Source organism: Eschrichtius robustus, chromosome 9 (genome assembly GCF_028021215.1).
Source record: "Eschrichtius robustus isolate mEscRob2 chromosome 9, mEscRob2.pri, whole genome shotgun sequence".
Lineage (NCBI taxonomy): Eukaryota > Metazoa > Chordata > Mammalia > Artiodactyla > Eschrichtiidae > Eschrichtius > Eschrichtius robustus.
In genome coordinates this window covers 116,448,651-116,462,794 of record NC_090832.1, presented here as the reverse complement: position 1 = coordinate 116,462,794, position 14,144 = coordinate 116,448,651, and the positions used below count along the sequence as shown (strand labels likewise).

The window sequence follows — 14,144 nt, the reverse complement described above, 5'->3', positions numbered from 1 at the left end:
ACCCCGAATAGCCAAAGCAATCTTGAGAGAAAGAAAAATGGAGCTGGAGGAATCAGGCTCCCTGACTTCAGACTATACTACAAAGCTACATAATCAAGACAGTATGGTACTGGCACAAAAACAGAAATATAGATCAATGGAACAGGATAGAAAGCCCAGAGATAAACCCACACACATATGGTCACCTTATCTTTAATAAAGGAGGCAAGAATACACAATGGAGAAAAGACAGCCTCTTCAATAAGTGGTGCTGGTTAAACGGGACAGCTACATGTAAAAGAATGAAATCAGAACACTCCCTAACACCATACACAAAAATAAACTCAAAATGGATTAAAGACCAAAATGTAAGGCCAGACACTAACTATCAAACTCTTAGAGGATAATATAGGCAGAACACTCTATGACATAAATCACAGCAAGATCCTTTTTGACCACCTCCTAGAGAAATGGAAATAAAAACAAAAATAAACAAATGGGACCTAATGAAACTTAAAAGCTTTTGCACAGCAAAGGGAACCATAAACAAGATGAAAAGACAACCCTCAGAATGGGAGAAAATATTTGCAAATGAAGCAACTGACAAAGGATCAATCTCCAAAATATACAGGCAGCTCATGCAGCTCAATATCAAATAAACAAACAACCCAATCCAAAAATGGGTAGAAGATCTAAATAGACATTTCTCTGAAAAAGATATACAAATTGCCAACAAACAGATGAAAGGATGCTCAACATCACTAATCATTAGAGAAATGCAAATCAAAACTACAATTTGGTATCACCTCACACCAGTCAGAATGGCCATCATCAAAAAATCTACAAACAATAAATGCTGGAGAGGGTGTGGAGAAAAGGCAACCCTCTTGCACTGTTGGTGGGAATGTAAATGGATACAGCCACTATGGAGAACAGTATGGAGGTTCCCTACAAAACTAAAAATAGAATGACCATACGACCCAGCAATCCCACTACTGGGCATATACCCTGAGAATATCATAATTCAAAAAGAGTCACGTACCACAGTGTTCATTGCAACTCTATTCACAATAGCCAGGACATGGAAGCAACCTAAGCGCCCCTCGACAGATGAACGGATAAAGAAGATGTGGCACATATATTCAATGGAATATTACTCAGCCATAAAAAGAAACAAAACTGAGTTATTTGTAGTGAGGTGGATGGACCTAGAGGCTGTCATACAGAGTGAAGGAAGTCAGAAAGAGAAAAACAAATACCATATGCTAACACATATATATATGGAGTCTAAAAAAAAGGTTCTGAAGAATGTAGGGGCATGACAGGAATAAAGACACAGACGTAAAGAATGGACTTGAGGACACGGGGAGGGGGAAGAGTAAGCTGGGACGAAGTGAGAGAGTGGTATGGACTTATAAATACTACCAAATGTAAAATAGCTAGCTAGTGGGAAGCAGCCGCATAGCACAGGGAGATCAACTCGGTGCTTTGTGACCACCTAAGAGGGGTGGGATAGAGAGGGTGGGAGGAAGATGCAAGAGGGAGGAGATATGGGGATATATGTTTATGTATAGCTGATTCACTTTGTTATAAAGCAAAAACTAACACACCATTGTAAAGCAATTATACTCCAATAAAGATGTTAAAAAAAAAAAAACAATTTAAACAGGCTGTGGGGAAATCCACAGTATCCCTATATATTTAGGCTTCAGAGAAGTCTTTTGATGAAATAAAAATTATCATTTTATCTCTGAGAGTGTGCACTTTGCCCTTGACACATGTAATAATCTATAATGAGATTATTTTATACATGTATCAAGTGCAAAGTGATTCTTCGTGACAAGCTGTTTTCTTTATAAGTACACAATCTCCCAAATTACTAGAGGTGATTTAGGCTAAGAGTGAAGTTTTAAAATAAAATATTGCCAGGCTGCAAAAAATGTGATCATTAATACTTTTCACTGGACTCAGTATAGAAATATTTATGTCCTAGCTATCCTTAGGTCTTCATATCATATACACTAGTATTTTAGTCACTTTATTCACCAATTTAACAAACTAAGTAGACCTCATCATTATTCTATTGAACAAGATGGAGATTCCTTTTAGGAAAGTTTTATTCATCCTTATTAGTCTTTGCTTTCCTCTCATAAAAGCACCCCCTCCACACATCTGTAAATTATAATTTCTCTACGAAAAATAAAAGATCTCAGAGGAATAGGGAAAGAAATAGCAATCAAGTACTTTGCTTAATACTTGGCTATTCTCTTTAACACAACTAAGACAAAATCTGGCTTCAGTTTCCTTGGACCAAAAAGGAAATTCATCATCAACCTCAATCAGCTAAGAAGCATTTTAATGAAATTTTGACAAAGTACTTAAACATAAACGGTAGATATATGCCTTCTAATCAAAGCGAAGATAATAATTGAAAGTGATTGTATTTTACAGGTTTTTTCATTCTATTTTTGACTGACAACCACAAAATCCCCCTGAATTCTTATTACAGAGTCAGTAATCATAACAAGCACAAATACCCTACCTGTATGGGAACAATCAATCTGGGCAGCCCTATGGGAGTAGCTGAAGTCTGCACAACACCAGCATTATTTATGTACTTAAACTTTTATTCTTTAAAGGATTTTAAAATTACCTACATTTCAAATGTAGACTCATCCAAAGTAGTGTTCATGAAACCAAAAGTGTGATAGTCTAATTATGTTTTTTTCCCTAATACAGTACATTACACGTATCCCCCGTTTTTAAAAAGTTCCCTTCACTCCACTTTGCTTTTACGAAAGACCTACACTAGTACCTGTTTTCACTAAATGAAAGAAATCCAAAGAGGACTTTGACTTTTACAAAAAAAGGTGAGATGTGAAAATAGCGTTCCGTGCTTGTTTTGGAGTGAGTTGTTATAGAGGTAGTACACACCCAGAGCAGAGAGAGCGGCCCTGCCAAGCTCCTTCCCCAGGGTCTACACTCAGCATCTCAGCATCCAGCCACCACAGCTTTGAAATGTGTCTGTGGGCATCTGTGCCTTATCTGATTTATTTTGTGCATTCCTTAGCAAGATATGTCCAGAGGTAATTGTTTCTTCCCTTTATGCCATTTGGTCTTACAAAAGGTTTCATAGAAAAGCTTTATTTTCAGATAGTGGGGGAAACCGGTATTGCATTAAAATAATAGCCCCTAAACTGATCTCACGTACCACCAATTGTACAGGCAAACACATTTAGTAAAAATAACTACCCTATATAATTTTCAACCTGATTTTTTTTTCATAGAAAAAACTCATGAACGTATACTAACATCAAGTTTAAAAACACAAGTTAATGTTCAACTTAATGTCAGGCTTGCTACCTACACACTGCAGTATGTAATCTAAACTTTAAAACAGTTGAACAGAGGCAGCTGAGTTGATATATTGAACCTGAGATACTCATTGTCTCAGTCTCATATCAGGAAATTGTAATTTACACCAAATGAAAGTGTACAGTATGTCTGCAAAGGACAGGCTGATGTAAGATTCCACTCGTCTCCTATCTTACTGAGTACGCCCTCTGTGATTTCCAAGGCTGGTAAGAGTTAAAGGTGACCTTTTACTCCCTTAGGGAGTGACTTCAATGCATGAGGGAGAAGAAAAGAGCAAAACTGTGGTTCAATATGACAACTCTGCTACTTGTGTTCTATAGAACAATCATTTTATTCTGAGCTCTTGATTTTAATTTGACCCATTCTCTCCACGAAATCAGTACATCCCATTCCTTCTGCCGTAAAGTTTCAAATCACCCGCCATGCATCCAATGGGTGATGAGAAAGGTAAGGCCCATTCGACTTTATTGTTCCTGAAGGCAGGTGGATCATCCTCAAAACTCAGGGAGCTAAGAGGACAAACGAGTTTCATAATGATTTAAATTACGTTAAAATATCACTGTTCCCATGAACACAAACTACCCAGACTTTATCTATTAATATAAAACTCTGTAATGCTCCTAGATGTCCATTTTATTTTTCAGTAAGAGCTACACATGAGCTCTTCCTAGCGTGTAATTTCTTCGTGAAATATAGGGATTAACAACGCTAGGTGAAACATTCACTTAATAAAGTTCACAGCATTGTAATAACAAACGATAGAAAAGAAATCATGGATTCTAACCACTTTGTCCTCCTTTGGGAAAGCATCCAAGGAAGCAGAGTAAAGAGAGAGGGAAAAGAAGAGAAAAACAAAAATAAGGCATATATTAATAAACAGATTTTAAGAAAGCAATCATGTGTTACTTTAAAGTATAAAAGCACAGGTGGTTTGAAAAGTAAATATTTATTCTTACCAAAAAATAGTCACTGTTCAATCTTTCATTGAAAATACACATATATTGATCCTGCTATATGTTAGGTACAAAAGTTGGGCACTATACTTTCAGAACTTTTGAGAACTTGGATTATTAAATCTACACTTAAAACATTCTTCAGAAAGAAAACTTAATTCACTACCATATTTAGTCCACCTATTATTGAAAAGGCATATTAAAATGCATAAAATTTGAATGAATAATTATATCAAATTGCTCTTAAAATATTTATAGTTATGAATTGGAAAAATCTAAGAATGGGAAGTGTTTGTAATAAATAAAAATGAGAAAAGAAATCTGTTAACCATTTAGCCATAAATTATCCCACAAGGAAGATTTATTCATAACAGGTATTTCAAAATTTACAGTGTCACAGGAAAAAAACAACTTTATGCAATTTTGTGTCCTTTGTCCAAGATTAAATATTTTAAGTTGTGCTTTGTTTCATTTTTTGAATATTTTTTCCAAGACTGAATGGGTTTAGTAAAGGTGGATGAACTACATTAGGCCTGCTTGTCTGCTCAAAAGCATAGGTACCTCTTAGCTCAATTTCCTTTAAACCCCTCTCCTATTTAAAATATGAGTTTGATTCTATGTTATTGGCTTGTCTCAAACCTATAATGTGAAGTTAAAAGCATTCAACAGCCATGGGCACTCAGCCCATTTGCACCCTACCGTTCAGGGTCAGCACCCTTTCAGGTTGGACGGTACTGCATGAGTTGTTAAATATTTTGAATATTTTGAATACTATCACAGGTCTCATTTGCCAGAATTCATTCCAAAATAGCGTGTTCAAGAACTAAAGATGGGAAATTTAACAAATAGGTCCTGTGCACTTTTTATGCACCAGACACGATCTCTATCCAAGCTTGTTCTAGAAAGGTTTTAAGGTAGCATACGAAGTTAACTAAAACTCATAACTTTTAGGAGGAAAAAAGAAAAATTATGTGGCCATAAGAATGGAACATAAAGAAAAATTAAAGATGCATAGATTTGAATTGTTTTAATTCTCATAACAACCATATGCATTAATTATTACCATACAGTTTCATAGATAAAGAAGCTGTTGTTCAGAGAAGTTAAGGCTACAGAGAAAATAGTAAGCTCATCTTAAGTTTAAAAATGCACCTATTTTACTAAATGTCTTAATTCCCCTGGAAGAGATTTTAGAATAATACCCTACTTAGAACTCAAATACACTACCAAAGAATACAATGTTGATGGGTAGGTTCACTTTAACTTTAACCGTGATTTTCCAAATTAGGAAGATATAAGTGTAAACCACCACCCTCCCCCCCTGAAATTAAAAATTTGACACACTCTTTAAATATCCAAATAATTTTCATAAGACTTAGCACTCCTTTCTTTTTTTAACATGATAGCAAATTTGAAGTTACTCTCACAGAGGCTAATTATTGCTTTATACATGATGGCATTGGGTTAAGTTTAATGCCACACAATCTACCTTGATTTTACCTTCGTTCAATCTGAAACATCTGTTGTAGAAACTCAAGGTAGGTTGTTTTGCTCTGCTTTTTTTGTACAAGAAGAATTGGTGGTAACACGCTTCAAGGGTTTCATAATTCATGATACTAAATCTACATTAACTACTTTCTTCAGAAAATAAACTTACTCCCATAGGTAATCTGTTGGTGTTGAATGGGAATCACTTATTGAGATACACACATACAGAAAGCATCTTTTATGAATTATCTGCATCGCTCGTCCCCTGCTCTGGTCACGGGGGAGGCGGGGCGCATCCACCTGTGCGCACCGTGGGCGGCTCTACTCACGTTGTTGGACCGCAGGGACACGCGGCCCCCGCAGCGCGCGCAGAACTTGGTGCTGCAGTAGGAGCACAGGTGGCCGCAGCCATCGGCGAACTTGGTCTTGTGGCAGATGCCGCAGGTCGGAGCATCGTCTTTGTGCTCACCCTGGTAACGCCGTGCTTCTTCCCCTATTTTTCTCACTTGTTCCTTATAGCTTTCGAATTGTTGATGCAATCTCCTGGGCAGAAGAGAAAATGGGAGCAAACTAAGTGAATGCTGGAAACGGGAACAAAAACACTTGTTCGCAGCAGAAGAGACGTCCAGCTTTTGAACTGAAGCAAAACATACAAAGCCACTTTCCCCCCTAACCTTACCACCAGAGGTAAGAAATGTATTAGCCTGTCTTCTATTAGTTGCAATAGTGCTTATTAGCACTGAACCGTATATAAATAGGCTCTGTATAATCATTCCATATAATTTCCCAATAGTGGAATTCCAGTATCCACTCCGTGCCTCTGCTTCTTTGACAGGTGACTTTCAAAGTATTTTTGACTGGGACTCAACATCTTACAACCACAATCAATGTGTATATAAGGCAAACGTTATACAAGATTCTTAGCCTAACTCTATAGAATGTGCTCTGGTATTTTCTGTCTTATTCTGTTTGAAGTTTAATACAGATCACTGTTTTTAAAAAGTTTGTCACAGTAAATTGGTCCCAAGACCCATGGTTGAAGCATGATGCATACTTGGGAAATGACTATTTTAAACTACATTGCTAGGCAAGCTGTCTTCCACGAAGTATCTTCCTTCACTTCCATTCCTGGAGACATTTGTGTGGCATCAATTATTCCACACAGCACACAGACTGGACTGTTTACATGTATATACCTATATGTGTGTGTATATATGTATGTTACAGTTGAGCTAGCTTAGATCTGTCGCATCACATTACAAGTTCTAAACCATACCTTACAAATATTCAGATTTTTACATGCCCCAGTTTTGCTTGATCTCTCCCAGGTCATACGCATGAGAGTTGCTATTACTCTTTATTGATAACTGCTGGACTTTGGGCAACTACATTTGTTGAGGCAAAGCATTTCCCCAAGAACATTCACACTTAGTATGATTGAGGTTTCCTCCGCTCCCCATCAGTCCAAATCCCTCTCTCTCAAACTGCTACAAACAGAAATGGTTCCATGTTCTGTACAGAGCACCGTGACAGCTGGTGATTCTCCAGAGAAAGGAAGCCTTCGTTTTGTTGATGAGAACTAAGAAAATTGTCCCAGGCCTAAGAGTCATTGGCTCTTACACCAAAAGAGAAACTCATGGGAAATGTCTGAGCAGATGTATCTGTGTGTCTAAGCTCGTTTGCTGGATGTGAGTTTCCCCAGGATCAGATAACACACGTGCTATTGTCAGTTAAGGCAGTTAGCGTGATGTTCCACATCTGTGATAACTGTGGGGAACTGGGACTCCCTGGAAACTGCATCCAATAAGTGAAGTCCAAGCACTGCAGTGTTTGAAGTACTGGGATTTCATTATATTTTCCTTTTGACATCAACAGCTTCTGAGCAGAACTTTAATGATTACTTTAAAAATTCTGAAATCCCTTTGCTGCTTTGCCAACTGACACTTTTTTCTATTTTAATTCTCATAATTAAAGCAAACATAGTTGCACTAGCACATAAAGTAGTTTAGAATCTGAAATCCTTCCCAGTTTAAAGGCCAGCTAATTTCAGTTCAGAGAGGATATTGTGATATTTTATTTAATGCATGCAAGAATATCTGATCAATTTATTGAAGAGTTGTTTGACCCATTCCAAAACGCTGAGCAGACAGGGAGTGCATGAATAAATATTTCTTGTGAGAACCACCAAGTCAAACATATTTAAATAATATATATATATATATATATATACAAATGAGAAGGAGAAAGCTAAGCTAAAGAAGAAGCTTCCCTATAAATGTATAATGATACAGAACATGTTTTAGTTTGGGGGCTGGCAAACTTTATGGTAAAAGGCCAGTTTGTAAACATTTCAGACTTTGTGGGCCAGGCAATATCGGCTGGCAACTACTCAGCTGTACTGCTGTAGCAGGAAAGTAGCATAAACAATATGTAAATTGTAAGCATGGCTGTGTTCCAATAAAACTTTATTTACAAAAAAAGATGGTAGGCCAGATTTAGCCCGTGCACCTGGTTGTCAAACTCCTGATTTAGTATATGATTTATACTAAGGCATAACAGCTTGAAAATCAAAGTCTTTCTGCCTTTTAAAAATTCAAACATAAAGGACTTTTATCCATCCTATAGGGTCCAATCAAAAGGCATCTGTTTCAGGAAACCTTTGTACAATATATTTGTGCAGGGCACTGAGCACTGAGATGAAATTTTTCTCTAATGCAATCTCATAGCGTTTCCTCTGGTCCCTCACAGGCTACTTAATATTATTTCTACCATATATTATTACTGTTTCTGTACATGACACTTCTCTTCTACCAAACAGTAAATAGTGTTAGAAATGCACATTTCAGCCAGCTAATAAAAACATACATCTCCTTAGTAGTAGCCGATACGTCTTTGCTGACTGGAAAAGTCATATATATATAAATATATTTTTTAGTTCGTCTTGAGAAAAAACAAAAACAAATGCGTTTATACTGAAGACTAAATATCCTGGAAAATCTTACTGCCAAAAATGCTAGAAATGCTGGATAAAATATTTAAAAGGATAACTTATAATTCATGTTTGAGCTGAGGAGAGAGTATGGAGTTCCTCAAAGGAGAAATATGAAACGAGAGCAGTAATTCCGAGAAGACATAGCTCTGAAGCCGATGGCTGCCCTGGGGACATGGACGGAGGCTCTGTGAGCAAGAACTTCAGTTTTAACTTTTGTACATGTGACTGAAAATAAAAATTCCAGTTAGGCAGCCACCAAAAATAATTGAAGTACAGTGTATAACATCCAAATCGGGAGATAGAAAAACACGGAATGAGAAAAAAGTCAATCCGAAGAAGATAAGAATTGAAACAAACAAACACAGGCAATCAGAAATAGAGCCTGTGATGGCAGAAACAATCCAACATATCAGGAGTCACAGTAAGTGTAATGGACTACAGCATTATGAAAAGACAAATTTCATCATGTTAGACTTAAAAAATTCAGCTAAATGAGGTTTAGAAGAGAAATACCCAAACTGTAAAAGCACAGAATGTTTTAAATAAAATGATGGAAAAAGTATATACTAGGGCAAGAGTAACAATAACAAAACAGCAACAACAGCAAAACAAAACCGGTGTAATACATAAGGCAAAAAGCATTACTTGAGATAAAAAGGGTGTTACTATTAAAGAAGTGTTCATTTCATGTTGTATGTGACAATTCTAAACTTGATTGCATATAATAACATATAAAGCCAAAAAATTGATAGAACTATTAGGACAGAGAAATCTACCATCAGAGTAGGATATTTTTACACACCTCTCTATGTGTGGTTGACAGATCAGACAGATCAAAAATAAATAATGATAGGGAGATTTGAACAACACAATGAACAAGTTTCTATACGTATATGTATACATCTGTCCAGTAAACTAAACTTGTTTTAACTTGTTGAGTGCAGTAAACATACTGAACAATAAATGTACTCAACAAATAAATATTTTTTCATGGAGATATGAAATTTTTCCAGCTGTGGGCCTCAAAAGTAATAGAAATGTTTTCTTTCTTAAGCTGCATGGTGAATGTATGATGTATGTTTTGTTCTTTTTCTTTATGCTTTACATATATGTTACATAATACTCCTGTATGTATGAAATATTTTATATTAAAAAGAAGGAAACATTTAGTTCTATCTCATTAGGTGTCACTGGCTAACAAATGACTGCTATTAAAGAATTGAAAAAGTGAAAGTATTTGACAGCATTAAAATCTACAGAAGAGTTGACCATTTATGGAACCTAATTTTAAGAAGAAAGGCATATGTTGAACCACATAATGACTTTGTGAAGTAGACAGTATTATTATTCCCGTTTTATTGAAACTAATTTTGTTTGGGGCTTTGCTTTATTTTCTACCTGAATATATCATTCTAAATTTGCATACTTTAGTAAAAGAATGAAATTAGGACATTCTCTAACACCATTTAAAAAAATAAACTCAAAATGGTTTAGAGACCTAAATGTGAGACCAGATACTATAAAACACCTAGAGGAAAATGTAGGCAGAACACTCTTTGACATAAATCAATGCATTATTTTTTTGGATCCATCTCCTAAAGTAAAGGAAATAAAAGCAAAAATAAACAAATGGGACCTAATTATACTTAAAAGCTTTTGCAAAGCAAAGGAAGCCATCGACAAAATGCAAAGACAACCTACTGAATGGGAGAAAATATTTGCAAATGATATGACTGATAAGGGGTTAATATCCAACATATATAAACAGCTAATACAACTCAACAACCAAAACAACCCAATTAAACAATGGGCAGAAGAACTGAATAGATATTTTTCCAAAGAAGACATACAGGTGGCCAACAGGTACATGAAAAGGTTCTCAACATCACTAATCATCAGGGAAATGCAAATCAGAACCACGATGAGATATCACCTCACACCTGTCAGAATGGCCATCATCAAAAAGAACACAAATAACAAATGCTGGAGAGGATGTGGAGAAAAGGGAACCCTTGTACACTTTTGGTGGGAATGTAAATTGGTGCAGCCACTGTGGAAAACAGTGTGGAGGTTTCTCAAAAAACTAAAAAATAGAGCTACCATATGATCTGGCAATGCCACTTCTGGGTATATATCTGTAAAAAACAAAAAAACACTAATTTGAAAAGATACATGCACCTCAATGTTCACAGCAGCATTATTTACAGTTGCCAAGGCATGGAAGCAAGCTACACGTCCATCAACAGGTGAATGGATAAAGAAGATGTGGCACATATACAATGGAATATTACTCAGCCATAAAAAAGAAAGAAAAATTTCCATTTGCAGCAACATGGATGGACTTGGAGGACATTATGCTAAGTGAAATAAATCAGACAGGGAATTCCCTGGTGGTCCAGTGGTTAGGACTTGGCCCTTTCACTGCCAGGGCCTGGGTTTAATCCCTGGTCAGGGAACTAAGGTCCCGCAAGCTGCATGGTGTGGCCAATAAAATAAAATAAAATAAGTCGGACAGATAAAGACAAATACTGTATGATATCACTTGTATGTGGAATCTAAGATATACTACAAACTAGTGAATATAACATAAAAGAAGCAGGCTCACAGATATAGGGAACAAACTCGTGGTTACCGATGGGGAGGGGGGAGGGGAAATACAGGGGTAGGGGAGTGGGAAGTACAAACTCTTGGGTGTAAGATGGGCTGCAAGGATATACTGTACAACATGGGGAATATAGCCAATGTTTAGTAAGAACTGTAAATGGAGTGTAACCTTTAAAGATTGTATAAAAATAAAAAAATTAAAAATAAATACATAAATAATTTCACATACTTCAGATCTTATATTGACCTCACACAAAACACGAAAATAAATGCAGATTCAACTTGCAAATGAAAGTGTTTCTGGACTCAGGAAAGCGCTCACAGGGAGGAAATGTCCATTTTCGATCGTGGTTAATTGATGGTATGTGAACAAAGCTAACTATGGAAAAGCAAAAGGTCTGCCGATAAGCTCAGTCATGATGCTTCTACAGATGCTATAGTCCCGCTCAATTCTACTTCCCCTCATTTCTCAGCTCCTCTATGGTATTTATTCCCAAAATTGACTTCAAGCGACTGTGCCCTTCTGAAAGACTCAAAAAGCTATTTTGGTGACTTGGGAACCCAGTGATGGTCCGCTAAGTGCTGGTACAACTTAGACCATGGGGTCTCCCAGGCCATGCTAGGTGCACGGGAAGCAATGACTCTTTCCCCAGAGGCCACAGCAAGAGGGTTGGTGAGATGAGGCTTCTTGATTGGGGTCTGAGAGTGAGGTCTCTGGTTCTTGCTTTCTCCATGGGATGCCTTAGAGGGGCGTTCTTTTCCAGTCTCACCAAAAGTGGGGAAAAATCCAGCCCACAGAGTAGTTCCTAAGGACGAGAGCCACCAGGGAACAGAGCTCTCCTCCCAGAAGGATGTGCCCAAGTGCCTCCCCCCACAGACATCACTCCAGACCCGGCCAGGACTCACATCCTCCTGGATGCCACGTCTTGGTGCTCTGGACGCATCTGTACCCTCTTCTCGTGTGCATTTAAAATTCTTTCTTGGTTCCAGCAATGGCTATGTTCATATGACTGGTTTGGATATCACCGCAGGGAGCAGAATGAAAGAAGCAAGATTGTGCTGTTTCTCGGCACAGAACTCATGTTACATCCTCACACCTCTTTCTTCCTCTACCTATAGACAGGACTCCCTTTTTCTGCAATGAAAGAAAAAGCCCAACCCAAGTCCCCATCAACCTCTCTGACTTATTTCCCAGTGTACTCCTCTTTACCAGCAGAAATTATGAAAGAAAAGCAGGAGGGAAGGCAGGGAGGGAGGGAGGAGCAGCCTCCATGACTCCCACTTCTTCAAAATCTACTTATTCCATAACCTTGTGCAGTGCTCTACTAAACTATCTCTTAAAAAACCAACCTTCATGCCCTTTTCTCAATCTGTATTCCCCTCACATCACTCTGGTATCACTCACTGTCAAGATGTTGTCCTCATAATAAAATTTGCTTTTGGAATCAGGATACTGGTACTGAAACCATAAATAGTATATTTATTTTTTGTATCTGATGTTTTAATGCTTTAATCCATATCAAATATGTGACAGTGTTCTATTATGAATAATGCATGGAAATTCATATTTGACTATATGGTATTACAGTAAATGCAGGACTGCAAATGTACAATCTTTTTGTGAAATTTATCTGTACATTTCAATTTTAGAATTAACAAGATATTCTTATTAATTAGCAAGGTTGACAAAATAAATGATCACAAATCTCTGATTTAAATTTTCTACAAAGAAAATGGAGAGCATTCTAAAATATGCAATGCTATCAGAAGAAAAGCATTGATATAGAAACCTTGGTTTTCTCCATGGATGTGATTTTTTTCCATCGTTTCACTATGTAACAATCATTGTATTATTTTAATATCTGTACTCATTTCAAGAAACTCCAAGATTCCAGTTGTAAACAAGTTGTTTGGGTGGTTAATGGCACATATTTGAAGGAAATAAAGATGAATGCCTATAAAACTAAATATCATTCTCTATACATCTAAAGTATAAATATCATCCTGGAAATTCCCTGGTGGTCCAGTGGTTAGGACTCTGCACTCTCACTGCCGAGGGTGCTGGTTCAATCCCTGGTCAGGGAACAAAGATCCTGCAAGCCACTTGGTGTGGCCAAAAAAAATTTTCTAAAGAAAACCAAAAAACAAAATATAAATATCATCCTATAATGCAAAATAAATCACTTAAGTGGGAAGTTATTAATAACATCCTTACCAGTTAATGCGTATTTGTTGATCACTTACTATAAATAGGGCACACAGACAGATGCTGAGTGGCTGGTGATGGGGGGATGAAGAGGAATCTCTGTAATTGACACAGCACCTCATTTACTTCTGTTTTGTGTTTCTCCTTCCTCCACCCCCAAAGTGGTCAGAAGCTAGAGGACCAAAATCCCACCTTTCTTCCCGGTTCTCCTTGGCGAAGTCTAGGCTACATTTTTCTGCAGTAGGAGGGGATAGGAACCAGTGCTTTGAAGTTTCAAAAGCCAAAGTTACAGGTCCCGAAGGAAGGTGAGGGCTTTCCCCAAGAGGAAGGGAGGGGCAGATACCAGACCAGTTTGCATGTAGCACCTGAGATGGAGAACTGCTTTGGGACGTACATACAAGGGTACTGAGAAAAGCAAACATGGTCTATATTTCCTTTACCAACCTTGGCACAGAACACATACAACAAGGCATGATCAAGGGCCCATGCCAATAGTGATGGGGAGGTTAAAGCCAGGAGAATTCTTCTGAGAGGGCTGGATTGCTTA

The 14,144-nt window shown here is 37.3% G+C and overlaps 1 protein-coding gene across 11 annotated transcripts in view; it reads right to left on the bottom strand.

The window, feature by feature from the left end:
- The window catches only part of RIMS1 (regulating synaptic membrane exocytosis 1), a 467,913-nt gene that overhangs the window by 268,482 nt on the left and 185,287 nt on the right, over positions 1 to 14,144 (bottom strand). For 10 of the 11 annotated variants that reach the window (XM_068551600.1, XM_068551589.1, XM_068551595.1 and 7 more), the window contains one exon: positions 6,125 to 6,338. In XM_068551600.1, coding sequence (XP_068407701.1) covers positions 6,125 to 6,338 — 214 coding nt within the window. The remainder of the gene's footprint in view (positions 1 to 6,124; positions 6,339 to 14,144) is intronic. The other variant, XM_068551590.1, reaches the window with a different exon arrangement.